Below are 26,957 nucleotides of genomic sequence, written 5' to 3'. Positions count from 1 at the left end.
AAGAGAGAAGAACAAGTCTTCTGTCATCTGTCTCGTAGGGTACAGATGGTTGTGGCGTCAACCAGCAAGATCCCTCCCCAATGGCCAATGAAGCACATTTGATGGCGAGTCGGGCGATTCTTGAACCCGTCATTGTATTTCAGCATTGTAGGGTCTGCCCGCCGGCTGTATCATTCTGAGGCGATGACTAGTTTCTTGACGGGATTCAGCCCCAAGGCCACTCCGAGGGAATGGTCCCCCATAATCATGATCGCCTCTGATGTGACCGTGTAAATGAGCACAGACAGCCTGCTAGCGTGGAACTGCTCAATCATACGCCCAGTCAAACTTGCACGAGGAGGCGAACCGCCAATAATTCATGCTATGACTACCTTACGATAGAAAATTGATGATGACGACAGACAATCTTCCAGAAGCAATAAAGTAGAACGCATGGGTCATGTCATCAAGTCCGAGAAAGTGTGTGGGCAAACTAAAGGTGTAGTGTCAAGGACTCAAGAGGGATGGGGAGGGGGGCAGGAATGTGGGAGAGAAAAAGAGTAGTCTAAGAGGAGGGCTACTGCAGCCTATAGCTGAGTCGTACTTAGCAGGATGGGAACATGAACACATAGACACAGAAAAAGGGTCAGAACATGCAGAAGTTCAGCTGCAGAGCCGCGCGAGGTCAAGCATTCGCCAAGCATTTTCCCAAGTTGCACATCAGCCGCGACGAAACGAAAATCATCCCCACTTTGACTTGGCAAAGAAGATCCAAACGGGAGAGTCGGGACCCAGGGATCCGTCATTATTATGATCTTCGCCCCCTCTGGTAATGCCACCTAGTTTCTCCAAGAAGACTGGGAAGCACTCGACTTACATAGCAGGGAAAGGGTGAGGTAAGCAAGAAAGTCCTGCATAGTCACACGTTTGCCTCTCTGTCCGCCCGGCCTCATCTGATGAAACTCAACACGGCCGGGCTCGAAACGACGAAACTCGTCTCACACCAACCGAAACCGACGATGCCCTGCCTTGAGCCTCTTTGCCCCTCTCCTCCTCCCACTCGTGACCGGACGAAGAATGCTCCCATCCCCCATCCCTCGGCGCGGATCTGTGTCCCTCTTTGACTCTCCCTCCTTGTGTTTCCTCGCCTGCTGCAAAGAGGACTGGCAAAGACTGGCACCAGTCTGGCACAGTCAGGCCAGGCACCCAGACAGGCCATCTTGGTCGGAAGCGTGCTGGTCCGATGATTAAGCCCGATGCCCCCTTACACCTACTTTCCTCCCAGGGGCGCATCAGCATCAACAGATTGTGCGGCCGGAAGAGGATGGGAGCGGCGTCTGCAGCGATCTCTCTTGCACAGCCGACGCCAGACAACTCATGCGATTGGAGGATGGAGCTCCCCTTCGGCTGGGCGCTGCCACTAGACGTCCGACCACCCGATCAAATTCCATGCCGGCCGTCCGCCATGTGGCATGGCAGGTCATCATTGCCATGGGTCTGTCGACTCTGTACCTTGCCATATATCCAAGACCCAGCCGCGCTTCTCCTCCCGAGGAGATTAAGCTTACTTGACCCTCGTCTGAATGCTGATGATCCCTCGAGTTGGTCGTGCTGCTATACAAACATCTTCCCCCTAGGACCCGTGGGTTTAGTAACGGTGTCTCTCCTTCCCTAGTCATCCTCCTTTTTCCTTTTCGTGCGCTTAAACAACCCCGGTGGTTGACCCTCGTTAATCATAATGACGCTCATGAAGTTTTCACATCTTTCTTTTCTGTTTGCTGGCTTGGTCGCGGCTCAGATTCAATCTGCTCAATTCAATCAGGTCATTAACCTGAATGGGGATGTAAGTCACTAGCCTCTTGGCACACACTGGCCTTTGGTCTTCATCAAGTCTTCTTCGCCTCACAAGAGAAAGATGGCCATGGCATCTTGGCTTCACTGTCATAGACATATTCTAACACGACATCTTAGATGCAACTGAACAGCCTAGTGTTCCCCGACAACTCCAAGATTGAGACATTCTCGCAGACGCAACGCCAAGTCATCGTCAACCAGAACCCCAACCCTCTCCCGGCAAGCCATGTCGTCGGTTCAACGGGGCAGCCTTTCGTTCAACTCTCGCGCAACTCCTTCACTATCCAAACCAATGGAGCCACCGACCTAGTGGGCGCCCAGATCGAGTTGCCCATTGACCAGAACATGTTGTCGCAGGCAGGCGTCACAGCCGACAACACCTTCGTGGCGATGCTTTCGAGGGACCGTCAGGCGTGGATCATCATGGAGGGAGCTAAGAGTGTCAACATCACCGACGCTACCGTCCGCATGGTCAAGCTGAACCAGATTGATGGAGAGTATGTCGCAGTCGGCCGCCAAACGAGCGAACTCGGTGTCTCCTTGACTCCCTTCGGCACGCCCGTCAACATCGCTGGATCTGGCATCCAAGAGGCTGAATTCAACGACGGTTTCCGCATGTCCATCAGAGCTAGCCAGCCCATGAGCATCCGCACGGATGTCGTTAATGGCATTAGCACTGACATGGTCACCAACGGCATCATGTCCATTAGTGAGTGGCCTAACTACCCCGAAGCCCACGCTTATTTGAATGGCAACCCGCTAACACACAATGACAGACAACTACCGCTATCTCGTCACCAGCAACTTGGCTGGCGTCGTTCCCAGCCTCAACAGCATGACTGCCGTTGTCCAGATGCCGCGTAAGTCTATTCTCCTGCAAATAAGCTTTGTCTCATTGTTGAACTCGGCACTGACCGGAATATGAAACATTAGTCAACGTTGATCGACTCATGGCTATGGCCATGCGCGCAGGTGCCCAGCCCCAGTCCTCCATCACGCTCGGAATTGCCCAACGCCCGGTTCTCCAGAACCCCGGCGGAGCGACTGGTGGTCTGCAGGCTCCTCGTTTCAAACGCCAGGAGCCCAACAACGGCACTGCAACTGAGCAACCTCCCGCGAATGGTAATGGCAACGGTAATGGCAATGGCAACACTTCTGGCAATGGTGCTGGAGCTGCAGCCGGTGCCGCTCCCGCTGTCGGACCCAATAACGGTAACAACGGTAACAACAACGGAGGAAACTCGCAGAACCAGCCTCAGAACGGTCAGCAGCCGCAGAACGGTCAGCAGCCGCAGCCCGTCGGTCCCGCGATCCCGGCCGCGACCCAGCTCCTTCTGGCTCAAACCTTCAGCCCGATCAACGCCCAGGTTCTCCTTGATCGAGAGAACGCTCGTATTGCCGTTCCTGTCAATCAAATCGACGGCGAGTTTATCCTTACCATGATGGTTGCCGGCACTCCCGTTGGCACCCAGCCTCAGCCTGCACCTCAACAAGGCGCTCAGCCCGGCCAGCAGCCCCAGCAGGGCCAGCCCCGTCCTCAGCAAGGTGGTGGAGGTCTTGTCCAGCCCGCTCCTCAGCAGGGAGGCGGCGGCATCACCGGTGCCCAGCCTGGACAAGCCCAGCCCGGAATCGCACCCGCAGGCGTTCCTAGGCCCGCCAACGCCCCGAAGCCCGTCGGCGAACCTGGCCGCCCCGCCCGCAGACAAGAGCCTGCGGCTCCTCCGGCCGCTGCCCCCTTCCCCATGGGACAAGGTTTCGAGATGAAGATGGCCGACCTCATGGCCATGGCCGAGTCGAAGAAGAATGGTGGCGTCATGGCCACGTGGGAGATGATGACCAACTTTGCCGCGCAGCAGAAGCCGGTGGAGCAGAAGAGGTCCGAGATCATGAGACGGAGGTCGTTCCCGGTGAGACGACGTCTGGGACAGCATTTCTAGGCTTTTCTTTTGTTCTAGGGTGGTCTTCTAGGTAGCATGGCGAATAATATTCGATGTGTATTCTTTTCATCATAGTACCCTCGGTCGGGCGACTGCAGGGCAAGCTCAGACGGCTTTGAGGGGTTCAAAATACTCAATAGAAGAAACATTATTGGTGAACTATTTATTTATCCACGCCATTGTGACGTTCAAAGACGTGATCGAAGACTGCAGATGTGTACGATCAATTCTCGATGTTCCAACCAACGGCGGGCAATTTTCTCATCAAGAATTATCGTTGCCAGCATTTCAAACAAGAACTCGAATTAAAGTTGTCGGTTTCCGGCTGCTTAAGAGAAACAAAAAGTGGCTTCTGTCAAACATGATCGTCGGCTCCAGTTTTTGACCCAAAGGAAGGGCTCGCGTTCTTTGGCACTAGAACCCCCTAATTCACCCCGTTGCGCCTCTTGCAGAAGAAGAAACACTAAACCTCGGCCCGCCTGTCAAATGTTGGGAATTTGTTTTCCAAATACTCATTCACAGCCATCTCTCATCCCTTCTTACCGTTTCTGGCTGAGAGTGCCAAGCCGAACATCAGCCAACACGGACAATGCCAAACAAGCGCGAGACCGAGACTCGCAGCACCTGTGGGTGACGGCTGTCAAGTGCCAACTTCTATACATGCAAAGCCGAGGGCTATGTGCGGATTGGCCACAAAACATTCTTCAAATCATTCAGCTTTGGTGCATATATGTGAAATATTCCAACCAAGGAATCTCAAATCGAGAGCATTTACGATTAGTAGGAGTGAGTGAAACTGGGAAAGCCTCTCAGTGTGATGACGTGAACTTTGCTACCCCACGAAATGTCAATTTTGCCCCTGCGTCACGTCACGCAACCCAGACACCATGCACTCAAAGCCATGATTGTCTGTGAACAGGAAGATTTAACTCTAAGGAGATGACATATTTATGAAGTCGTGAGATCGTCCAGGCGGAGGGCCACTGCTCATTGAGTTTGGCTCATGCCTATCTGACTTCTCTCACACAATCGGCGTCGTCGCTTACAGTGCACTTTTGTTGGTGTGATAAGCCTTGGCAAGTCTGATGGACTATGTCAAGAGACAAAACCTAAGTAAGCCGCAGAATAAGAATGCTGATTCAACTGAAGAGAAAACCATGCTTACCAATTACACGTCTACTTATTGATGAGTGCTCACTTACAGAGTATAAGCGTGAGCTGTGAGAACTGAAAGTCGGAGTGAATACAAGGACATATGGAAAATGAAAGGCAATGAATGGCACCATTCAGCGCATGGGATTAGCGATTAACGAGAAACGATGCTTGTGGCCTGCCACTTCGCTGCGTTGATGTTTGACAAGAGATAGTATTCGTAGACGCATGCCGGCATCGGCATCATGGCTAATCAACCGCGATAGCGTTCCTTGCAGGACAGCCCCATTGATACGAAGCTCAACGTGGAAATCCCTGCCTGGATGACGTCCGGGGAAGTGGTGCTATCTCCATTCTCCAATGTTTGTTAGTCTTATCAGCGGCGCCCCTCACTACCCGGCAACCCCAACTGTGCCAACCTCTCCCCGAATATTGATGGTAACATGAATAGTGGACTTTCATTTTGGAGAATGTAACCGTTCCATTCGTAGTCGAACTGCAGCGACCTGCTGGATGAACTGAATTGAGGGGGAAATCGTCCCACTAGGGGATGGATCGCCAGAGTCCCCCGCTACCGAGCTGATGGCAGCCGTTAAGAATGGGTGAGCTTCCTCGGCTGCGGGTTGCGATGTGTTGTCGCGATCCAGTCTAGGCAGAGCAATTGAGCTTCACAAAGTTGCGCTTGTCAAGATGAAGGGATTCAGCAGCTTCAATGCCCTCTCGGTGCTGTCTTTGAGCGGTCTTGCGCTCGGGGCGGTGACCAATTCGACTTCCTCTGGTGTAAGTAGCCCTGGATAGCTCGGTAGCTTAACATGGCTGTGCAATTGAGGGCGATCGCTGAAATCTTTCACAGAAATCGGTCGCTCTCGACCTGACCTCCCTCTTCAACAACAAAGGTTTCGGTACTCAACCTGGAGAGGCCTCATTCGATGCCCTCAACCAATCCTTCCCCGAGCCGACCTTAGGCCCGGACTTTGTCTCAACCGACACGGGCATCCAGTACAGCTTCCCGGGCTACACCGGCCCCACGGGACCCGATAACCTCATCTGCACCGGTCAAAAGATTTCGGTCCCGCGGAACGGCTCCTACTTCTCCGCCTCATTCCTCGTCGCGGGGGACGTTGAAGGCGCCACCGTCAGCGGGAACGTGTCCTTCACCTACTCCGATAATACCACCTCCGAGTACGAGCTTCGCACGCTCAATTGGTTCAGTTTCCTGACCATCAACCGCGGAGAGATCATCTTCCCTAGCCGGTATACAGCCAACGGCTCCGATTTTAACACCTCGCACATTTTTGAACGGACGACTGCGCTGCCGCCGGGGAAGAAGCTTACCTCAGTCACTCTGCCCGACAAGAACAATGCGACTGAGGGCCGGCTTCACGTCTTTGCTATTACCCTGTGGCAGCAAGCCCCGGATGTAGCGGTTCAGTCGGTGAGACCGACGCAGAAGTGGATCGGTAACGGAACGCAAGTTGTGGAGGTTACTGTCAACAACGCTGGATCGAAGTGCGTCTCTGGCGACGGCCTCAAGATCACGCTTACTGGAGACGGATTCATTACTACGAGCCCTGGACACTTGAAGCGATTGTGCCCGGGAGACCAGAAGGTTGTTGTCGTCGGCACCAATGGCGCATCGGCCGGTCCAGTCAACATTGCTGTTCACGTTGACGACGGCAGTATCCGGAAGAAGACTTCTTTTGCCAACGTTGAGATTGGCTTGACCGAATGGACTGCCGACGGAGAGAGTCTGTCCAAGCATGAAAGCCCAGAATGGTTCGACGATGCCAAGTATGGCATCTTCATCCACTGGGGCCCGTACTCCGTCACAGGTTGGGGCAACTCGACTCCGTATGAGAGCTACGCCGAGTGGTTCTGGTGGTACTCTACCCACCACCCCGAAGGCGACCGTTCCAACTTCTACCAATACCGTCTTGACACCTATGGTCCCGACTGGGCTTACGACGATACCTTCCCAGAGTTTAACGCCTCCAAGTTCGATGCCAAAGAGTGGGTTGACCTCTTCGCCGACGCCGGCGCCAAGTACTTCGTCCTCACAACGAAGCACCACGATGGCTTCGCCCTCTTCGATGCCGGAGAGACTTCCAACCGTTCATCAATCCACTACGGTCCCAAGCGCGATCTGCTGAAGGAGCTCTTCGACGCCGCGAAGACTTACCAGCCCGACTTGAAACGAGGCACATACTTCTCGCTTCCCGAATGGTTCAACCCAGACTTTGGCCCTTATGGCTTCGTCCAGTTCCCCACGCCATCAGCCGTCTCCTGGCCTGGCGTGCTGGCCTCCAACCCATATACCGGCGAGCTTGAGCCATACACCGGCCGCGTCCCCGTCAACGACTTCATCACCAACCTCATGGTGCCCCAAATGGAGACCCTGGCATATGATTACGGCACGGACATCATGTGGTGTGACTGCGGCGCCGCCAACGGCACGCAAGACTTCGCGGCGACATGGTGGAACAAGGCCCGGGCCGAGGGCCGACAGGTCGCCATCAACTCCCGCTGCGGCATCCCGGAGGCGGCTGACTTTGACACACCCGAGTACCAGACCTTTGCGTCCGCACAGCGACGCAAGTGGGAGAGCAACCGCGGCATGGATCCGTACAGCTACGGATACAACCGCGCGACGAAGCCCGCGGAGTATATGAATGCCACCACGATCGTGTACTCTCTCGTCGACATGGTTTCCAAGAACGGCAACTTCTTGTTGGACATTGGCCCCAAGGCAGATGGTACTATCGTTCAGGCTGAGATGGATAACCTGCGTGAGGCGGGCAAGTGGATCAAAGCTCATGAGGAGGCCATCTTCAACACCACGTACTGGTTTGTGCAGAGCGAGATTGCTGGTGGCCCGGATGTTAGGTTCACCCAGACGGAAGAGGCTTTCTATACAGTCTTCTTGGAGGAGCCGACCGTGGTTGACGGCTGGGTCTCTATCAAGGCACCTATCCCCGTCGTTGAAGGAGATATCATCAGTCTCCTCAGCGTCAAAGGTGCTGAAGACCTCGAGTGGAAGATTAGCGGATCAGGAGTCAGCACTGAGTTGAAGATCAAGGTGGAGGAGACTCTTGTTGAGGCCGATCAATTCGGCTGGGTGTTTAAGGTTCTTTACGCGGCATAATTCATGGATGGCAATAAGTCAACACCAGGCCTCGCACAATGGCAATAAAGATGATTCAAAGCAGTAAAACGCAAATTGCACGCCCCTGGTGACAAGAACTAAAGTAATTGAGCCACGAGCAAAAGGGGATGCGTCGAGGGGGAATCGAACCCCCGGCTCCCCGACGCTGCTGGATGGCAACGGAGAATTTTACCACTAAACCATCGACGCTTGATTTTTCCTGAAGGCATGAGCACCTAAGACCCCGATGGCGTCCGGCGACGACCCACGTAGGGGTCGAGGGCGGTAGCCGGGGGTGGACGATGCCTCGCCTTCGCGCCCGCGGCGGCAGGCCCGGAAAGAGGGATCTTTCGCACCGAAGGACTGACCAAAGGCAATCGATCTCCGTAGGGGGTGAAAGTCGGTCACTAAGAATGCCGGAAGTCTTGCCCGTTGACATCGAGTGTGGATATCGCGCAATAAAGAGGTATTCAGGCGGCCTGGCGATGACAACAGTGACCTCAGAGCTAAGATTGGAAGCGATAGTCTCGAAAGACAGTGTAGCGTTGACTTTTACTACATAGGAACCTAGTAGCTTATAGTGAGAGGACGAAAACTTCGATTGCAAAGGCGACAATGCTTGCCAACTAACTGGTTCAATGGTGTGTTGGTATACAACTTCGAGTCTTCATAATGGAGAGGCCACCCCTCCACAACTTATAATTATCACGCAACCCGTTCTCCAGTAAGGATACAATCAAATGGATATGTCTCATCGCTGTTATCATCCCACTCGCTATCATCAACATTACAGAGCACCGGCATCTCCTTAGCCAGGATTCTGGCAGACTTCTTCTTCACCCCAGACGCGCTGATGATGGTATCGTAAAGATCAACCAACTCGTCACTGACGTTAACTGCATTATGATAAGCCTTTGTATGCTGCAAGACGGCCTCGGACATGAATGAGAGGAAATTCGTAGGAGTCTTGGCTGGAGGGGTACCCTTGAAAGGGTTGCCTTCGATAGGGATGTATGTGAAGCCGGATGACTTGGCGCGATCTTTTGCCTTCTGCACGAGGCCTTGAATTTGTGTAAGAATCTTTCCCTGTAGAGGACCGTAGATTGACACAATCTTGTCAATATTGCGGTCCTGGGTGTCGTCCGTTGACCAAGCGTTCGGAACGATGTCAAGGGTGTTGTAAAAGTCCGCGTTCCACAACTGATACCCGCCTGGGCCGCTCACTTTCGACAGCTTAGAGTAGGCATCGCTCAAAAGCTGTTCGCCTGGTGTGGCTCCCGCGGCAGGAAGGGCGAGGATGTCACCCGCAATATCGGCCACGCCCGGAACGAGATTGTTGGCCTTGGTTGCCAGGGACAGGTAGGGCGAAAGGGCGCCTCCGAGGCTGTGGCCGGTGAAGATGACTCGGAAGTCTCCCGGGCTCTTCTTGAGATTGGCGAGATACTCTAAGAGGTTTGTACCAGCTCCCGGATTTCCGCTCGGTGAGGCATGTGTTACGACTGCCCAAGCACCGAGGGTTGTTCCCCAGGCGCCGTACGGAATGTCGCGGAAAGGAGGATTCTGGACCCCGACAGGCTGCTCTGCGGAACCGGTCTTGAAGGTTTTGGTGTAGGCATTGAAGTCCACTACCTTGTCGACTCCAAAATCCTCGAACTTCCAATCCTCTATCGAGAATACAGCAGTGCCAGCAATCGCCACAACGTATGTGTCGAACTTGGTCCCGTCGGGATACTCGACGTTGGATGCCTTCATCACCATCCAACAGTTGTTGAGGCCTTCGTACCATTTTGAAGTCTCCGACTTCCATACTCGGGGACCCCAGGTGAGGTCCCATCCGTACTGGCTTAGGTGCTTCTTGACCATGCGCTTGGCTGCGATGTTCATGGCGTCCTGGAGAATCCATTCGGGGCCCACGATTGAGCCTGCTAGGTTGGCAGTCAAGGACTGCAGATGGATCTGCTGGAAGAGACTCAACGTAGACATGGTGGAATACAACGTAGCGAGAAAGACTTTTAGGTGAGGATTTGATATTGGTGTTGACTTGAATTGGAGCTCCTGTGTGAGAGTGGGCAGCATGAGGGCTGGCGACAGCGGTTTTAATTTCTCAAATGTGTACTGATCATGCTGTCAGCCTTATCTGATCTGCAGCCTTTGGGACAGCCGATGGCACTGAGTGGGACTGTTTCGGTCGGAGCTGAAATTCAATGCCACACCCATTGATGCCGCATCCGGAGAAGCTGAGCTGCATGGGCTGACTGCCAGACACTTGCCGTTTTATGGATGAGCCGAGACCATAAGAACAAGTGCACTTGAGTGGTAAGTCCTAAAGACTTTCAATTTACTCATAGTTCAGCTCTTGCATGGCGCGCGAGACATCACGCGATGCCTGATGTTGGTTTTTAGCGAATCGAGATCGGGTTCAGGTTTTGCACGTTACCACAGAGACAGCTGTGGAGGTGTATGGGCGTAGTGCAGAACAGTACACGTGAGTACTTACATACTCTAGAACACACTCACTGAGAAACGAGATCCTCTTGTATCCTGATTCTTCCCTCAAGGGTCCAGCCCACGAGGGGGTTAAGCCAGCCAGACGGGAAGGCCCGGTAGCCATGCTCTCGGCCCGTCTTAGAGACCCAGCTTTGGAATGGAGGCCTGGCTACCGTGGAATGCCAAGAGATATGATCCACAGCAACGGCGAGGCGAGCGAATTGCTGCGGATTGCTACCGAGTTTGATTGGACTTGACACGAGCTGCGGTCCCAAAAACATTAATCTTGGTTGTAGCTGAGTTGTGAACCCATTTTAAGCCGCACGTGGAGGGTATCCGAACTTTTACTAGCTCGCCGCAAACGGGACGTTTAGATAAGGCTCGGCAGCGGAGTATGCTTGATATAGAAATCAGCTACTGCTAGACAGTTGCACGCATGGTCTCTGAAGCCACAGAGCACTGAATGGCGGCTCATTTTGTAGTATGGCTGTTCAAAGTAACGAGGACGACTGGATTCTGAACCTTACAGCGCCGTCGGTCCGGCACTTACGGACCGAGTGAATAATGGAGTTCATTCTCGGGGGTGGAGTGTTGGGAAAGTTGTAAATGCCGGTGGGATGAAAGTCCCGGGAAGCTCGAGAAGGTGTCTTCAGATCATAGCGGTCATTATTGAATGATTACAAAGCCGGTGGATTGCCACCATGCCCCATGAAATTTCTCCAGCATGCTTTCCCAATGATACAAACTTATTCTCTTACAAGATGAAAGCCGCCAGCATAGACAGACCAGCCAGGGACATTAGCAGGCCCGGGGCTGAGTCGGCAGCTCCGGATCCCGGAACTGTAGTGGGGGTGGCAGTCGGCGACGAACCGTTGGTTGACTTGGAAGCGTTGTACTGCGCCCAGATGAACTCAACGGCATCGTCGGTGTAGTTGGCAAAGTAAGAACCGTGAACGGCGGTGTTGTTACCGAGATCGCAGTAGATATCTCCCGTGTCGCAGTAGGACTCAATCTTGGACGCGTATGCCTCGCATTTGGTCACGTTCTCACGGGGGAAGAGCTAGAGAAGAACGAGTCAGCAAGTCCGACGTTACACTAGGTATTCGAGGTAGGGGCTTGATTCCGCCACCACGTTTCGCCAAGGTGGAACTTACTCCGTTGCGCTTGCTCGTGCCCTTGTTCCAGCTTGCGCTGACGTTGTGGGTTGGGTCCCCGAAGAGAATCACGGCGATGACTGAAGATGTGTAAGCTTCGCGATCATGTCAACAGAAAGTGACTGGGTGGGCGGCTACTAACCACTTTGGTCGACGACGGATGCGGGAACGGGCGCCGTCTGATTGAACTCAATGTTGAGAGCCTCGCCCTCGTCCTCGTCGACGCTGCCGCACAGAGTATCACCTGTCACTTGCGCACCCTAAAGTTTCATGCAAGTCAGCGGAAGAAAACAAAAGTAAATTTTCAAGCAGCCGTCCAATTTTCCCGCCCAATTGCCACCCTCCTTTCCGGCGCTCTGGTAAGATGGGTGATCATGTCATCCCATGAATCTGAGTTGGCGGTGGTGCAGATGGATGCGCAATATCGAAGTCTTCATTGCGACCGGAGCTTACCTGAGAGTATCCCAACAGCGCAACCTTGGAGTTCGGGCATCGCGCGTTATAGGAGGTCAACGCGGCATTCAAGGCAACGGCGCCGGCGGCGACGGACGTCGAATAATTGTCAAACGTCGCCGGGTAGTCGAGCGGCGCGATCTGGGACCCGGGAATGGCTGCGAAAGTTCCATTGGCGACGCTGCCGATTCTGCCGGACCCGGGAGCTTCGTTGCTGCCGCGGGCTACGATAATGTACACGCCGGTCGCGCAGGTGCTCGTTGCGTTTTGCGCCGTGGCGGCGGCGGCGGCGAGAATGCCGGTGAGGGCGGTGCTAGTCTTGACTCTCATTTTGGGTGGCGTCAACTCTCTGATCTACTGTAGGTACTGGAAGAATCGAGAGAGATATCTGGGGAGATAGACTCGAAGAAGAGGCTTAAAAGGGTAGAGCAAGAGACGGATGCGGAACGACCGGGGAGAACAAAGGTCCGTTGTCCAACGTCAGCGCCAAAGGAAAGCTCGGGGGAAACGAAGAGGTATTTATCAAGACTTGCATGACGTCGCATACTCACCGAGACCCCTTCGGCCAAGCGAACTAGAACGATATCCGCACTGAGACCTGCTCCCGCAGCTGCGGAAAGCTGTCGATGGGAAACCCACTTGGCCAAAACAGTTCCCCATTGCCGCGCTTTCTTAGTCGCAACAGGCTCGGAGATTCATCAGTGGGCTGGGGGAAAGCTAGCCTCCAAAAAACTAATGCATATCGAGGTGTTCGGATCGTCAGGGGTCATCCCAGACCGCTCTCCGATGACGAATCAGCTGAGTGCCACGGTCAACAGACAGCCATCGATAATCCTCTCTACTTCACACACATGTTCGGCCCGTAGTGAGATAGTACACGTGTAGACCGGGACACTGGCTTCGAAGAGTTGCTGGGCGCGGGGTTAGGATTGACAGGATGTAGCCTGCTGCACGAGGAGGTGACCGTAAATGGCACATCTGGGTAGGCGAGCTAGGCATCTTCTCAATGAGGGGTTCCTCATGAGGACCCAACAAACCTCGGCATTGGATCCAAATGAAGCATCGCGTTCAAATACCCCAGGTCTCCCTCCGGGTCTCTGGTCCCTTTTGGCGCGTATCAAGCTCCATTATTGGGTCCGCTTAGGTCCGGGTTACCCGGCGAGGTTGGGGGCTCACCAACTCGGGGTTGGAGGTTGGAGCCTGCGGACTTTTGAGTGCGGGGAAGAGATGCGCTTTGCCCGGTATGTTGGCTTTCTCCGATTCCTTGCATTGTGACTTTAAATTGTGGACGAACCGAGGGGCGTCAGCTGCTGCGAATTATTGATGATATTATTCGTAGCCGAAGAATAAGAGTAAATACAATGGTGAACGTTCCCTTCTTTCTCCCACATTACGTGTTCCCTGAGTTTGGCCATTTGCAATTTCAGAAACTTCTTGCTTCTTCGTGTTTGGGCGGAGTTTCCACAAGAACCTCGAGACTCAACACTAGAACTAAGCATTGGTAAACGACGAAACTCTCGCAGAGCCACCCAATGCTTTTGTCGCGTAGTTGAAGATGCCATATCGATAGCCCATGAAGAATTCCCAGTTGTTGTACCGCGTGAATGACGCGCCCACAGTCTCGAAAGTTTGGCCGTCGACGCTGTAGCTGAAGACAACATTTCCAGGCCCGCCAGGGCGAATATCAGCTACCATCTTGAGGTAGACATCTCTGGCATCTCCCAATGGCCTGCGCTCAACAACTTCTCCCGTCGAATTCGTGGTCCAATCAGTGTTCATAGTCAAGCCCCCGACAGTGACGATAGAATACACGTCCCCTTCACGTTCGATGCCGATCCAAGAGGACTTATCGCGCAACGCTGCGAGGCCAACGCGGTCCCCGTCGGCCATGTTTGCAACGTTAAGGTGGACGGTGCCTGTTCCGATCGGTCCACGAATTCTGTGGGTCAGGGTGTTGCGAGCCGAGTACAGGTCCGATGTCACAGTGACGGTGCGGAGTGTGATTCCGTTGTTGACCTCGATACCACTGACATCGGGGTTGTGATTCCATTCCCACTCGGGGCGGAGGGATGTGCCGGCAAACTCATCGGTGCGTAGAGCGCTCGGCACATCCGCCCGGGGAAGCGGGTACTCGTAGTCTCCCCAAGCACCGTTGACGGTCACCAGCGACGGGAAGCCATCATCTCCCCAAGTGATGGGAGCTAGTACGGGGGAGCGGCCGCCGGGATAGATGTCCGTGAAGCCCATGTAGTACCAATCTCCGTTCTGGGTGTCCACGAGACTGCCCTGGTGCGGCGAGCCGGCATTTGGAACCGAATTAAGTGCGATTCTGTCTGCGAGAACCTTGACTTCGTACGGACCCCATGGGCTGGATGACTTGAGTACGAATTGTCCATCAGGCGGCCTTGTCAAGAAGATGTAGTAGTTTCCGTCTCGCTTGTACATCCGCGCACCCTCCAGAGCACCAATATCGCTGGGAGTCTGGAATACCGTCTCTCGTCGAGTCTCCGTAAGTCCGTCGGCAGAGAGTTGCGCAACAGAGATCGCGGTGTTTCCATAGGCCACGTACGGGATATCGTCGTCGTCAAACAACAAGCCAACATCGTAGTAGCACGTGTCAATGGTGCCGGCTTTGGTCCAGGGCCCAGCAGGGTCAGGTGATGTGTAGACGTAGGTCTTTGAGAACTCTACGCAGGCTACAAAATACCACAGACCGTTGCTTGCCCGGTGTCGAAGGGAGGATGCCCAGATGCCCTCGACATAGGCGTTCTTGCCGTCCGCCAAGTCGTAGTGCGAGTTCCAATCGAGGACCGGGACCGAGTGGCTGACGTACTCCCAGTTGACGAGGTCTTTGGAGCGCAGTATGGGCGCACCGGGGGAGTAGTGCATGGTGGATGCGGTCAAGTAGTAGGTGTCTCCGACGCGGTGAACCTCATTGTCGGCGAGGTCTTCCCATATGACCGGGTTGGTGAAGGTCTCTGCCACGATAGGGGCCGCCAAAGCAGCTATCGTGACGAGTGAGCGTAGCCAGGATCTCATCGTGTCAATGTATTGATATGCTCACTGTGTTGTCTTGTAGGGTGTCCTGTGCTTGACTGCTGAAATAATTGATTATTCTGACGGACATCAGCTCGGTCTTATCACTTTCGTCGCGAACGCAAAATGTGGTTTCGGCCATCTCGGATCTCTTTCAGTCGGTACGAGGACATCGTGAAATCCAGTTTGATGTGTCCCATTGGCTCGTAAGATCTTGACCGTCGATCTACAGCCCAAGGAGATTGCGCTCCAGCTACGGTGCTTCACTATATTTCTTCCGGCAGTTGCATGACTGCGGATGATGCGAAAGGGTGGCATCAGTTCAGCCGATGACCCCAGATTTTCATCTTGCATTCGGCCGACTGCATGGCTAGCTAAATCCCACAGACTCGGCCGGTGGGATGGTAGACACGCTCCAACCGTTTCCTCCCGGTTCGCAAGACAAGGTTGCATTTTCAGCTCATAAGCGGTAGCATTCCTTTTACAACGACAACTGATGCTACAGGAACGGTTCCACGGCTGACTGCCGCATCCGCGCCTATTAGCGGTCATATCATGACATGGAAGTCCTCCCCGCATCTCGGGAACGTTTTGCGTGCTCGGGAGATCAACGGATTTTGACAATCGTGTAACCTGTTGAGTTGATGCTTTGGGTCGACTAATTTAGCCATTGGACGAACTTTGGATGAATGAAGAAGCCGCGCTTTTGAAAGACCTTCTCCGTTCCAACTGCTTCATGTCAGATCACGACCCTAGACTAGCTTGGTATCATCAGAGTGAGTACTGTGTTTTCCTTTTTCCTTTTTTTGTCAAATTAGCACTGCATTTCTACCCGTGACTTTTCTCTCCCATCAGCTGCCAGATACCGTCAATACAACAATACATACCTTTTCAAGTGATGATAATGAATTATATATCTGTCCGACTGTGTTTTCCTTTTATACGCCATGAACAGGTTGAAAAGAAATACCTTAGAAGTTAAAGAAAAACTGGAGACGGATATGCTGCATCTGTACTTCTAGCAGTCGATGGGATACTCGCTAGATTACTAAACGACGCAATTAAAGACAGAGTCAGCGCGAGAGGAGAGTTGCGTGAGCCCAGCTGACTGGTCAAACAATAAGTTGTCAAGGTAGTCTTTGGATGTAGGAGGAGCATTTGTCACGGGAGAGACCTCCACCTTTGTCGGTGGTGGAGCTCCTCCCTATGACGATAATCATCAAAGATAACATGCAGGATGCGTTATGTAGAGAACAAGATCTCCTTCCCGGTTAACTACAGCTATAATTTCAATCCAGATTCGAGCAGCAAAACTCTTCCCTACTTTATTTCATTCTCCAGTCAGACAAGTTATTACAGGCAGCAAGATGTCTTTCGGCAAGCTCTACACGTATCCTAAAGCGCCTCGATCTACAATGGTGCTCTTCGTTGCCAAGTATAATAAACTCGACGTCGAAATTTGCAACGCATTCCCGATCAAAGTATACCCGGAAAAGGGCGGCGTCGGTGAAGAATATCTCTCCAAGTTCCACACTGGGAAAGTTCCCGCGCTGGAGACCGCCGATGGCTTTGCTGTCTACGAAAGCAACGCAGTTGCATGGTTTCGTAAGTGCTAAGTTTATTGAAAGCGGTAATCTCGGTAAAACTGACGGTATTGCAGTAGCAAAGCAGGATCCAAACACAAAGCTTTGTGGATCCGGATTGAAGGAGGAGACAACTGTCCTTCGGTGGGCGTCATTCACGAACTATGAGCTCCTGCCACCCATTATGGCATGGATAGGACCCATAATCGGACGGGCTCCTAGCAGTCCTGAGATTCTCCAGACTTGTGAGGAGGGCTGTGAATTGACCATTCGTGCCATCGAGAGGGAGATGACAGGGAAGAATTATCTCGTTGGAGACACGTTGACGCTTGCCGACTTATTCGTCGTTTCTGGTCTCGCAAGAGGCTACCAATATGTAAGGACCTGTTCAACTAGGAGATCAAGTTCCCTGAATCGAGTATCCAAAAAGTTACTGACCGACTCCAAGGTCTTTACCAAGAGCTGGGCCGAGAAGCACCCTGTGGTACATGAGTATTACATGCGCATCCGGAATGACAAAGATGGAATTTTTGATAGCATTCTTGGACCTAATGTCATTCGTGACGAGCCTGGTGGTACTTACCCTGACTATGATGGCTTGTAAGTCTGGGGAAGCTTGGCACTTCCAGAAATCATATCAACACCGGAACTTGAGAGGGACTTCTGAAAATTCAGCATGATTCGATGTCCAGATACCTCGGAGCCTGCATAGAAGTCCATTTGCAATAGAGCACACACTGCGAATAATCACTCAGTCTCATGTCTGCTTTCATTACATACCGCGACAATCCATTTGCCCGGTGGCCAAACATCCCTGGCCAAGAATGTTGCCTCCATCCATGTCAGGTATCGTGATTCGGCATCATCTACTGCCGCTGTTGAATCCCACTGACCTCTCTGATTCGCAGACTCTGAGCTTATGGCAGCCAGTATGCCAGTAAGTACAACACGGGCGGACATGGAGTAGATGCTTTGTGCTTGGATGTTGAACGAGGCCGAGCTGGCCTGCAGGCTGACGGCCATTAGACGTACTATGCGCCAGCCTAGCAGACAGGCCTTGTATCCGATCATTGTGATGAATGGATCTTCGATTGTTTTGGGGGTGAATTCAGATTGCAACTGAAAGTTGATACCGATGGGTCTAGTGTCGTGAGAAAGAAGCACAAGAATGCTCTCCAGGCTACTAGCAACACGCATGACTGAGACAGTGTGAGCTGGTGTTTTGCTTCATCTGAAGTCTTTCGCATGGATGATAATCTGAAGAAGCACTCATATACGTACCATCTCTATCTTCGTACACATCTCGATGCTGCTTCACCCGAGGCTTACCAAGTTCCCAGCAGGTTGAAACAGCGGATGGAAGACTATACTCGACGATGCCGCTCGTGAGTAACGCCTCTTGATGGGTTAGATTCATAGCAGCATAATGCCACACGATCCAGACATTGCTCCATAGGCCAGACTCCACAGACTTAGAATCATATAAAGGGCTGCTGAGTGGGCATGTTCCAGGAAGAGATGGCTTGCGCATGATGTCCGACAAGGCATTCAGAGCTTGCATTATCGAGGTCCGACTAGCTTCTGAGATAATTGACAAGTTGTTCTTGGACTCGCCACATCGCACGTTATTGTACAAGAACGAACTTGCCAAGGTGAGGTCACGAATCATCATCAAAATTTGCGTCATGAGCATCAGACACGCAAAAGACGAGTGCCAGAGTAATCGCAGTGGCCGGTCCGGCGGGTTAGGATTCATCAAGTACATGAGACTTGCGTACAGATCGCCGTGCGCCGGGCGCGGGTCGCCATTGGCTTCATAGTCGTCTTCTTCGTTGAATGACCCTTCTTCAGAAAATATGAGGGCTTGCCAGGTTTCGGCTGTGGCAGCTTGCCATATGTCGTCTTGACACGGAAGTTCGTATTTCAATTCGAGAGCTGCGAGCAGCGGACGTATGTTACAACAGACTGAGAGTTGAGCATCAAGGTAGTATAGACAGTACACAATCCTGAGACCTCCAATGTCAGCGTTTCATTTTAATTGAGGTCAGGTTTCCGCGCTGATACCGCGGTGGTAGGCGGCCATACCGCTTTCTTGACTCGTTGTACATGGCAACTCGCCAGGCGTGCTCGGTCTCGGTCATTGAAGAAGCTACCGCAGGTTCGTTCGGGCTGGAGACTTCGTCCACGCCAAGAGCTACTCTGTCTTGGAGCATCTGGTACTGTCGGACAGCATCAACAAGCTTCCTGTGGATCTTGAGAGCCGTTGAGAATCGGCCATCGTCGCAGCTATAGAATGCGTAATATTCGAATAGCAAGTAGGCTTGCATGACCCACAACTCTCTGAATCTTACCCGCCGACTCTCGCGAACCTAGAAGTGATTCTACCGCTCAGCATTCGCACAAAGTCACTCTTGTATATTCACTTACGTATACGTCCAGAGACTTCAAGCCCGAAGAGAACAATGTGGCACTTATCTCCTGGCCTGAACCTTGGACTTGATAAATGGCCCCAAGGCAAACAATTGCTTGTATCAACGGCTCCTGAGCCGTATCGAGGTCGAATGTTGGCTTATGTAGAAGCGGGAACGTGGGCTGAAAACGATCGAAGTAAGCTGATACAAATTGAGGAAGTTTGAATAACCATGAAATGCCTCGTGATGCGAACACTTGTGGAATCGGTGTTGACTGAGGCATTGACAAAATTAGATTAAAATTCGGTTGGGCTTGATGAACGGAACACCTACACCTTGGCCGTTTGAAAGATCGATAGAGCGGTTCGCTTCCGTTGCTTTGTTTGTTTCTTTTGTTGGCTCGTCGGCTGGCGCAGCATGACTGGCCACATGAATTGTCTCACCAGTGCGATCGGGGTTTGCGTGGTATCTTCTCACGTGGCGTTTTCTCAAATCACTAACATAAGTCAACTCAGACTCTATCAAAATTTCGAAGTAGTTCGATGTCCTGGAAATAGTGCCAACCTTCTGGAGAAGCTGACTTCACACTGTGGACACGGGAATGGCCTCAGATTTGAACGCTGATGTACTGGGTCCGTCAGTCTGGCTTGTCTCTAGACATTGCGACATTTTCATTTAATCACTACCTGATGCCGTATGACGATTCAAGTTCTCCTGCTGACTGTCAATAATTTGCATTAGGGGCTATCGCTCGACAGGAGAATCACCTGTCGGGTAAATCGACTTGAGCACGCAGGACACTGGAATGGCTTGTCGGTTGATTTGGTAGACATTTTCACACTAGACGTTATGACAATGATAATGTTTCAATGGCAGCACTGTCAGTAGGTTTCTGAGTTCACTCTTGAGTGCAAAGTAGAGATGTTTTCCACGAAGCTTCAATATTCACAGTCGACGATTTCTCACAGCAGTCGTGAAAGCATTGAAGGTCGATGGGCATGTCGTGATAACAGAGTCAACATGATAGGACAATCGTCTTCTCCGCAAAATATGGGTTCGCTACTCTTATCGTTCCCAGTTGCACGCTTGTCTGTTGCCCAGTGCGGCCGCACCGGATAAAATGTCCCAAGTCTTGAACTGAATAGATCTACCGTAGTAACCTAGTCAGTGCCGATTCCTCGTCTTGAAAGATTCTATGCAGCATGACGAAGTCCGAAAGGCTCTAGATATGATCAAGGCAAATGAGATACGAAACAAGGGGCTGACTGGAGCTCACCGTGGAGGAGCCCCGACCAAGGTCGCAGGTGACGGCCTGATAAGCGTCAATGCTAGACTTCAATGTCTGGGGAAGAGGTGCCCCACTTGGGAGGAGCTCCTCTCAACCACCCACCATCTCCTTTACCCCACGAAGATACGATGCAACCTCCAGTCGGGAAGCGTGACAAGCCCGGGTTGTGCGCTCCTCTTGGATGAGTTGGGAGGGCTGATTGGAGGACGACTGAGAGGTTGAGCCGACTGGGCTCGCTAGAAGACATGTTGAGAGGACTCGGAGGAGGAACACGCTCAAGGAGCACCTGTAATCACGCGGCATGAATGTGTAGATGAATAATCTACAATTCGGCTCCGGTGTTTGGGACATTGATGGGGCGTAAAAGTCGCTGTGACAGGTCATGCAGTAAGAGTGCGCTCATGTGGTAGCTCTTTTCACAGAAATGCGACTCGTAATATAATAACAGGCAGTGAAGATCCAGTCCGATTGCTCGAGTAAAGGCCATCAACTATTCAAAGAGCCAGATACGGAAAGATTCCTCCTTTACATCTTCAACTGTATCAAGCCCTATCACCAGAGGCTTTCCGTTTCACCCAGTATAGAGACTATGTCCCTTCCTCCATTTACACCCGCTCCACCCACCAAGGAGAAGCGTAGGTCTTGCCTTCCAAGGTCGAATCAATCCATCGAACTTATTCAGCTGACTACAACATGAAAAGTGGACTATGTCAAACTTGTGAACCTCGACCTGTCCAAGTTTGACACCCAAATCGGCCGACAGGAACTTGCAAAGGATCTCTATGAAGCTGCGACTGGTTATGGCTTTCTCACTTTGAGCAATCATGGCATTTCCGACGAAGTTTACGCTCGCCAAATGCAGATAGCAAACGCCATGATGACCCTCCCGGCGGAAGAGAAGGCGCCTTATGAAGGTATCGACAGCTACTTTATCGGTCCAAGATAGAAGAGTGTAAGCATTGACACCCCGCGATAGTAACTCCCGAGGAAGATGCACGGGGACTGTATTTTGCGTACAAACCTGCTGGTCCCCTGGGGCATAAGGGAGGCTTCCCTAAGCAGCTGGATCATTACAACATTCTGGTTCATGACCCGCTTCACCGTCCCCATCCTGAGATTATGCGACCGTATTTGCAGGAGACGCAGGAAGTGATGCAATCTCTTCGAACCAACATCCTCAAGAAACTTCTGACTTTGGTGAGCTCGCCCCTGAAATCCCGAACGTGGCTCAGACTGATTATTATGGTACCCAGGTTGCTATGATCTTGGAGGTCCCTGAAGAGGTAATTCAATCAACGCATGCACCCGGGGGTTCCAAGACCGAGTATATCAGATACATGATGTGCGAGCCGCGATCGAAGGAAGAAAGCGAGAAGTACCGCGATATCTTCCTCTCGGGGCACACTGATCTGGGCACATGGACCTTCCTATTTTCGCAACCCATAGCGGCACTTCAGGTTCTCGACCATAATGATGGGAAGTATCGATGGGTCGAGCACCAGCCTCATGGTTTGGTCGTCAACTTCGGCGATGCCCTTGCTCGACTGACCGGAGGCCTGTTCAAGGCCACTATCCATAGAGTTGTCCGTAAGTGGTTGCTTTCTGCAAAGATCGATGGCTTACCTAAAGTAAGTAATTACTAATTCTTGATGTGCAGAGCCTCCCGAGGATCAACGCCATCTTCGTCGCATCGGAGTAATCTACTTCTCACGTCCGGCTGACGAGCAAGAACTCGTGCCCATTGAAGGCTCCCCTCTCCTTCAGCGACTTGGTCGCGATAAGCCTATTGATGAGCAGGTATTCTGTATGGCGGATTTCCTGGACGCTCGGAAACATGGGTTCAAGCGTTATGAGTATGATCTTGATCGTCCGCGAGACACTCAAAAACACGCCGACTTTTTCGCTGGCGAATATCCTGACCCCGAAGGCCATCAAAGCCTGGGCAAATTCGACAACGTTCCTCGGGAGGTTTATGTACCCTCTTTGAAGGCTAGCTAGGCTCTAAAATCAGGAGATTGCAGACGGAAGCTGGAAATGATGAATCCATCATGCCAAATTAGCAGATAACGACTGATTAAGTAGCGTTAAATAAGGTCCTTCAGTTTGGATTATGCCATTGGGGTTTAGCCGCCGGTAACGCTTCCTAAAGAAATTGAGTTACGTGGTGCCCTCAGCATACTATTAGACTCGAGACAAAATGCTACGAAAGTCTAATACATCCTTTGGCGTCAATACATCCATCTCTGGCTTTTCTTCATTCCTTCTCTGTTTCAGGATCATTTACAGGGGAATACAAGCATGAATCATACTGGCAGAAAAGAAACCGACGATGATTACGTCCAACTGAAATCGACCACACTCTCATTCATTGTTGGCTTGAAAACCGAGTTGATGATAATCCTAGGTGTTTGTGAGCTACCTACCTGGACCACACAGCCCGGTTTAAGGTATGTTGATTTCACCTTGTGTCGATATTGTGTCGAGATCGACGGGAGGAGCTCCTCCGAGAAGTTGACCCACCCACCCATCTCAACACACGGTCTTGGCTTCCAACCTCACATATACAAGTAACGATAGCACTGAAAAGATCGAAATGTTCCGCTTATCGTAGACTCAGCAACAACAGTCGGACAGTTTGGCATTAGCGCATGTTCGAAATGAAAAGGTGGCCGGCCTAGTTCTTATCTATGGGCGAGATACTTCAAGACTTCCAAGCTTCTTGGCCTTACTCACCTCTGGGTAATTGGTATTTGGCAAGTAGTATCTCTCAAGACCCCCAGATTTTGCTAAGCCTTGATAATGGAAGCTTCCTGGAAGGGCGGGGCACCATTCCCTTATCCCCGAGCCAAGCATGCTTCCCCATGTGCAGGGGGAAGGCGTCTTGGAGTAGCAGATAAGCCAATAACGGCAACTTCATCTAGACACTGCACCAAAGGCAGTTTAGACATAAGAAGAGCTCTCCGACTATTTCCTCACATGCGCCCATCAGCTTCCAAGTGTGTATAGCTCCCGGCCCTTGATCATCACCTAGTAGCCCTTTGTTCCACTTCTCGCGTCACCGGCTGGAGCAAGACACCTCAGTAACCACGATGGGGTTCTTCTCTTCATTGAGGGAACACTTCAAGGGCGCTTCCACTCCATTGGAGAGGAAACTTGTTCTCAAATTGGACTTCTTCATTCTCACTTTCTGCTGTTTAGGTATGTTCATACCCGTCAACGTTACGTGGTCTAATTGCCGTTTCTAACATTGAACAGCGTATTTTATGTGAGTGGATGGCTTGGCAATATTGATAACGGAGATACTGATGAATGTGACTCGAATCAGGAATTACCTCGACAGAGCTAGCATAACCCAAGCATATGTTTCTGGAATGAGAGAGGACTTGGGCTTCAAAGGTGCTCAACTGACCGTAGTCACGACTCTTTATGCGACGGCGTACCTCATGTGAGTTCTCGCGGCCACGCATGGAGTACCAGATTCCGAAGATCCGATTACTGACCTCTCTTTGCCACTTTGTGGCTGGCATTGTCCCCAATAATTTGCTCTTAACTTATTTCAAGCCTCGAAACTTCTTCCCTTTTATGATTACAACTTGGGCGGGAATTACTATGCTCAACGCGGTGGCAAAGACCCCGCAACACCTCATGGCTATCCGATTCTTCCAAGGATACTTTGAATCATGCATTTTCGCCGGAACCCAGTACATTCTAGGATCGTGGTATACCAAGAAAGAGCTTGGCCAACGCACGGGACTCTTTACCGCTAGCGGTCTAGCAGGTGGCATGTTTGGCGGGTTTTTGCAAAGTGGAATCCATTCGTCTATGAACGGCCTGCATGGCCTGCCAGGCTGGAAATGGCTTTTCATTGTAATATTGCAAACGTCTTTCTATCTAGATTCTTTGCTGACTATTCTCAGATTTCTGGCATCATCACGCTGCCAGTCGCTGTCTACGGATACTTCTTCTTCCCCGACACACCCCATACGACCACGGCATTCTATTTGAGCCAAGAAGAAATCGCTCTTGCAAAAGAGCGCGTACCGATCCACGAGGATGACAAGACGGAGAGCATTATGTCCAAGTCTTTTCTCTCTAGGGTGGTCCACTCCTGGTACTTCTATGCCTTCTGTTTCCTATGGATCCTGGGCAACTGCTCCGAATCGCAGTCAAATCAGTCGCTTCTCAACCTTTACATGCAATCTCACCCGACAGAAAAGTACAATCTCTACCAACGCAACAACTACCCTACCGGTGTACAGGCCATGGGCGTGACGAGCACGTTGTTGTGGGCCACTTCAACAGATATCTGGGGTAGGCGATGGCTTTCGGGATACTACGTCTGCTTCACGGCTATTGCAAATGCCGCAATCATTCTCGCCCCAACTTCGACAGCAGCCAAGTTCGGGGCTTACTACTGGGCTGGCTCGATCTACTGCATCCAAGCCACCTTCTTCGCGTGGGCCAATGACTCGATGCGAAACGAATCACCGAGACTACGATCATGTGTTATTGCATGCATGAATGCGGCTGGCAACTGCTTCCAAGCTTGGTGGCCTCTCATTTTTTACAGGGCCGATGACGCTCCAGAATTCAAGGTGTGTATGATAGCTGTCCTTCTTCAAGACCCGAGGCTTGATCCTCAAGATCATGCTGACCGTACGATAGAAAGGAATGATTGCCATGATCGCTGTGGGGACGACCATGGCGATTTGGGTCACCGTTCTTATCCTAGTCGAAAAGCGGCGAGCCAAGACGGAGCTTCAGGTCATCGAGGCTGTTGTGGAAGAGCGGGGTCTGGAGTCAGAAGGGCCTACGAAGCTTGACTCTACTAAATTGGATAGCCAGATTTCCGACGTTAAGCCGTCTTCACATTGAGCAGATGTACTGGCCTTCAATGTGGCGCTCCTTTTGGGTCGTAGCTTCCTGGCATAGCACCGGAATAACTGCATCAAACCCGAGTATCAACCCGAAAGGTGTCAACAATAGCCGAGGTGTCACATTACTATCGATTACTCTCAAAGTCTACTCTTTATCGGAACGCGCTCCAATTTCACGCCTCAACGGTATTCTTGCTCACAACGCCCCTGGCAAATTCTCCGAATGTGATATGCTGCTCTGAGTCAACCTCCTCGCCAAGATTCGGCTGAGTAAACACCGCCAGAGTGTTCCTTGCAACCCGGCCATTACTCATAGAAGGCCTAACTCCTCTCACAAAGTGCGGCACAGCCTTGAACTTGCCTTTTGTGATCCGTTCAAGTGCCTCGCCCGTCTGGAAAGCAATGCAATCCCTAGGTATCTTCACCTGCACAGTGTCCCCTGTCCGAGACTTGATGTAAAGTCCAGCCAGGGGGTCGGGGCTTCCTGCCATTTCCTCGAGCGGAGAGAGCCCTGTGGCATCCTTCGCGCGTGACACTGAACCTGATGAAGTTTTGTGCTCATCGACAAACATGGCAGATGTCAAGGCTGTCAAAACTGAGTGATCGAGGTGTACGCCGCACCAGTCGTCCTCGTTTTCACTTGAACCCTCCTGGGATTGCGGGTAGTAGTGCAGCAACCTGGCTTTGGTGGTGTTGCTCGTGCTGACGACGTGCTCAACGTAGCCCTTTGTGTATCCCTCGATTTCCCGTTCCGCGTATTGATCGCACGCTCGTGCAACAAGCACAGCTGTGTCGATCAATAGCCTGCATAGATCCTCCAAGCTGCGTTTGAAGCCTGGAAGGACCTTTTCTTCGGGCCAGATGTTTGGCGACAGATATTCCGGGAAATTCTCGGTTGAGAAATCAGGCGTTGGCTTTGCGGCATCTAATGTTGGGTCGGTATAGAAGGCGCAGTTGGCGTAGAAAGAGCCTTTGAATGTATCTACTTGTCCATCCTTGAGTTGTTCCTTTCCCAACGACCAGCCTGTCAAATACTTGGCGGCAGGATTCTCGACCTTGTCTGCATACCAGTGTTAGTGGCCGTGATCTCCCATTTCAACAGAAGAGTTTTTTACCAAGCTCGTTCTCCGGCAAGTTTCCTAGATACGAGGCATATGAAAGTGCTTGGCGTCTCAGCTCGGGAAACTCTGGTGGGACATTCTTGACAACCAAGATTCCAAGAGAATCCGGCCCAAAAGCCTCGACGAGTCTCTCAAAAGGCACATTCCCTGTAGCTATTGTCAGTCATGATGAACGGACCAAAAGGAGAGAGATTTTGACATACCATTTTGCAAGTCAGCCAGCGATACCACAACTGGCTGAGCGATTATTGGGGCACTCATGACAAAAGCTCTTTAATTGCAAGAATTGAAAGATGGTGGCAATATACCGCAGCCGGAGAATTCAAGAGGGAGAGAGAAGGGCGAGGCTCCCGAGGGTGTCTCTGTGGACTGTATCCTGTCTTAAATGTATGGCTTTCTGACCCCTATTGTGTAACACAATAGGATGAGTTGGAACAACCTTTATGGTGTATCTAAGGTCATGATCGTCTCATTGGGTAATTC

The 26,957-nt window shown here is 51.8% G+C and overlaps 10 protein-coding genes and 1 non-coding gene across 11 annotated transcripts; 5 read left to right on the top strand and 6 right to left on the bottom strand.

Annotated features, from left to right (window-relative positions):
• Positions 1-1,717: 1,717 nt before the first annotated feature.
• Positions 1,718-3,770, top strand: BDZ83DRAFT_756705 (uncharacterized protein; the record flags this gene model as incomplete). Its single annotated transcript, XM_060514785.1, has 4 exons — positions 1,718-1,822; positions 1,951-2,542; positions 2,610-2,693; positions 2,767-3,770. The coding sequence occupies 4 exons, from the start codon at positions 1,718-1,720 to the stop codon at positions 3,768-3,770; spliced, it is 1,785 nt and encodes a 594-aa protein (XP_060359785.1).
• A 1,697-nt stretch (positions 3,771-5,467) lies between these two features.
• On the top strand, positions 5,468-8,104 carry BDZ83DRAFT_796400 (alpha-L-fucosidase). The gene is made up of 2 exons (XM_060515867.1): positions 5,468-5,702; positions 5,776-8,104. Exons 1-2 carry the CDS (start codon positions 5,613-5,615, stop codon positions 8,062-8,064), a joined length of 2,379 nt encoding a protein of 792 aa, XP_060359784.1. The 5' UTR covers positions 5,468-5,612; the 3' UTR covers positions 8,065-8,104.
• An 89-nt stretch (positions 8,105-8,193) lies between these two features.
• On the bottom strand, positions 8,194-8,274 carry BDZ83DRAFT_t272. The gene has a single exon. It is a non-coding gene; the product is annotated as a tRNA-Gly (tRNA).
• A 495-nt stretch (positions 8,275-8,769) lies between these two features.
• Positions 8,770-10,047, bottom strand: BDZ83DRAFT_656226 (uncharacterized protein; the record flags this gene model as incomplete). Its single annotated transcript, XM_060510858.1, has 1 exon — positions 8,770-10,047. The coding sequence occupies one exon, from the start codon at positions 10,045-10,047 to the stop codon at positions 8,770-8,772; it is 1,278 nt and encodes a 425-aa protein (XP_060359783.1).
• An 848-nt stretch (positions 10,048-10,895) lies between these two features.
• BDZ83DRAFT_78709 (cutinase-domain-containing protein) lies at positions 10,896-12,714 on the bottom strand. Its single transcript, XM_060515657.1, has 4 exons — positions 12,159-12,714; positions 11,848-11,965; positions 11,706-11,785; positions 10,896-11,611 (listed from the first exon to the last, which is right to left on the bottom strand). The coding sequence occupies exons 1-4, from the start codon at positions 12,486-12,488 to the stop codon at positions 11,306-11,308; spliced, it is 834 nt and encodes a 277-aa protein (XP_060359782.1). The 5' UTR covers positions 12,489-12,714; the 3' UTR covers positions 10,896-11,305.
• A 935-nt stretch (positions 12,715-13,649) lies between these two features.
• On the bottom strand, positions 13,650-15,197 carry BDZ83DRAFT_709400 (glycosyl hydrolase; the record flags this gene model as incomplete). Its single annotated transcript, XM_060511570.1, has 1 exon — positions 13,650-15,197. One exon carries the CDS (start codon positions 15,195-15,197, stop codon positions 13,650-13,652), a length of 1,548 nt encoding a protein of 515 aa, XP_060359781.1.
• A 1,364-nt stretch (positions 15,198-16,561) lies between these two features.
• BDZ83DRAFT_589194 (elongation factor EF-1 gamma subunit) lies at positions 16,562-17,381 on the top strand (the record flags this gene model as incomplete). The annotated part of the gene is made up of 3 exons (XM_060506210.1): positions 16,562-16,799; positions 16,855-17,153; positions 17,226-17,381. The coding sequence occupies 3 exons, from the start codon at positions 16,562-16,564 to the stop codon at positions 17,379-17,381; spliced, it is 693 nt and encodes a 230-aa protein (XP_060359780.1).
• Positions 17,382-17,524: 143 nt separating this feature from the next.
• On the bottom strand, positions 17,525-20,021 carry BDZ83DRAFT_589155 (fungal-specific transcription factor domain-containing protein; the record flags this gene model as incomplete). Its single annotated transcript, XM_060506206.1, has 8 exons — positions 17,525-17,976; positions 18,059-18,783; positions 18,863-19,137; positions 19,187-19,428; positions 19,524-19,684; positions 19,753-19,816; positions 19,875-19,905; positions 19,956-20,021. 8 exons carry the CDS (start codon positions 20,019-20,021, stop codon positions 17,525-17,527), a joined length of 2,016 nt encoding a protein of 671 aa, XP_060359779.1.
• Positions 20,022-21,065: 1,044 nt separating this feature from the next.
• BDZ83DRAFT_723363 (gibberellin 2-oxidase) lies at positions 21,066-22,474 on the top strand (the record flags this gene model as incomplete). Its single annotated transcript, XM_060512553.1, has 5 exons — positions 21,066-21,111; positions 21,178-21,390; positions 21,453-21,673; positions 21,730-22,063; positions 22,134-22,474. The coding sequence occupies 5 exons, from the start codon at positions 21,066-21,068 to the stop codon at positions 22,472-22,474; spliced, it is 1,155 nt and encodes a 384-aa protein (XP_060359778.1).
• Positions 22,475-23,565: 1,091 nt separating this feature from the next.
• On the top strand, positions 23,566-25,351 carry BDZ83DRAFT_589221 (retrograde regulation protein 2; the record flags this gene model as incomplete). Its single annotated transcript, XM_060506213.1, has 5 exons — positions 23,566-23,699; positions 23,802-23,886; positions 23,963-24,343; positions 24,394-25,071; positions 25,142-25,351. 5 exons carry the CDS (start codon positions 23,566-23,568, stop codon positions 25,349-25,351), a joined length of 1,488 nt encoding a protein of 495 aa, XP_060359777.1.
• Positions 25,352-25,526: 175 nt separating this feature from the next.
• Positions 25,527-26,735, bottom strand: BDZ83DRAFT_589205 (uncharacterized protein; the record flags this gene model as incomplete). The annotated part of the gene is made up of 3 exons (XM_060506211.1): positions 25,527-26,413; positions 26,469-26,621; positions 26,678-26,735. 3 exons carry the CDS (start codon positions 26,733-26,735, stop codon positions 25,527-25,529), a joined length of 1,098 nt encoding a protein of 365 aa, XP_060359776.1.
• Positions 26,736-26,957: the final 222 nt, after the last annotated feature.

This window comes from Colletotrichum acutatum (genome assembly GCF_030867785.1).
Source record: "Colletotrichum acutatum strain CBS 112980 chromosome Unknown BDZ83scaffold_136, whole genome shotgun sequence".
NCBI classification, from domain to species: domain Eukaryota; kingdom Fungi; phylum Ascomycota; class Sordariomycetes; order Glomerellales; family Glomerellaceae; genus Colletotrichum; species Colletotrichum acutatum.
This window is presented reverse-complemented; position numbering and strand designations above follow the sequence as displayed.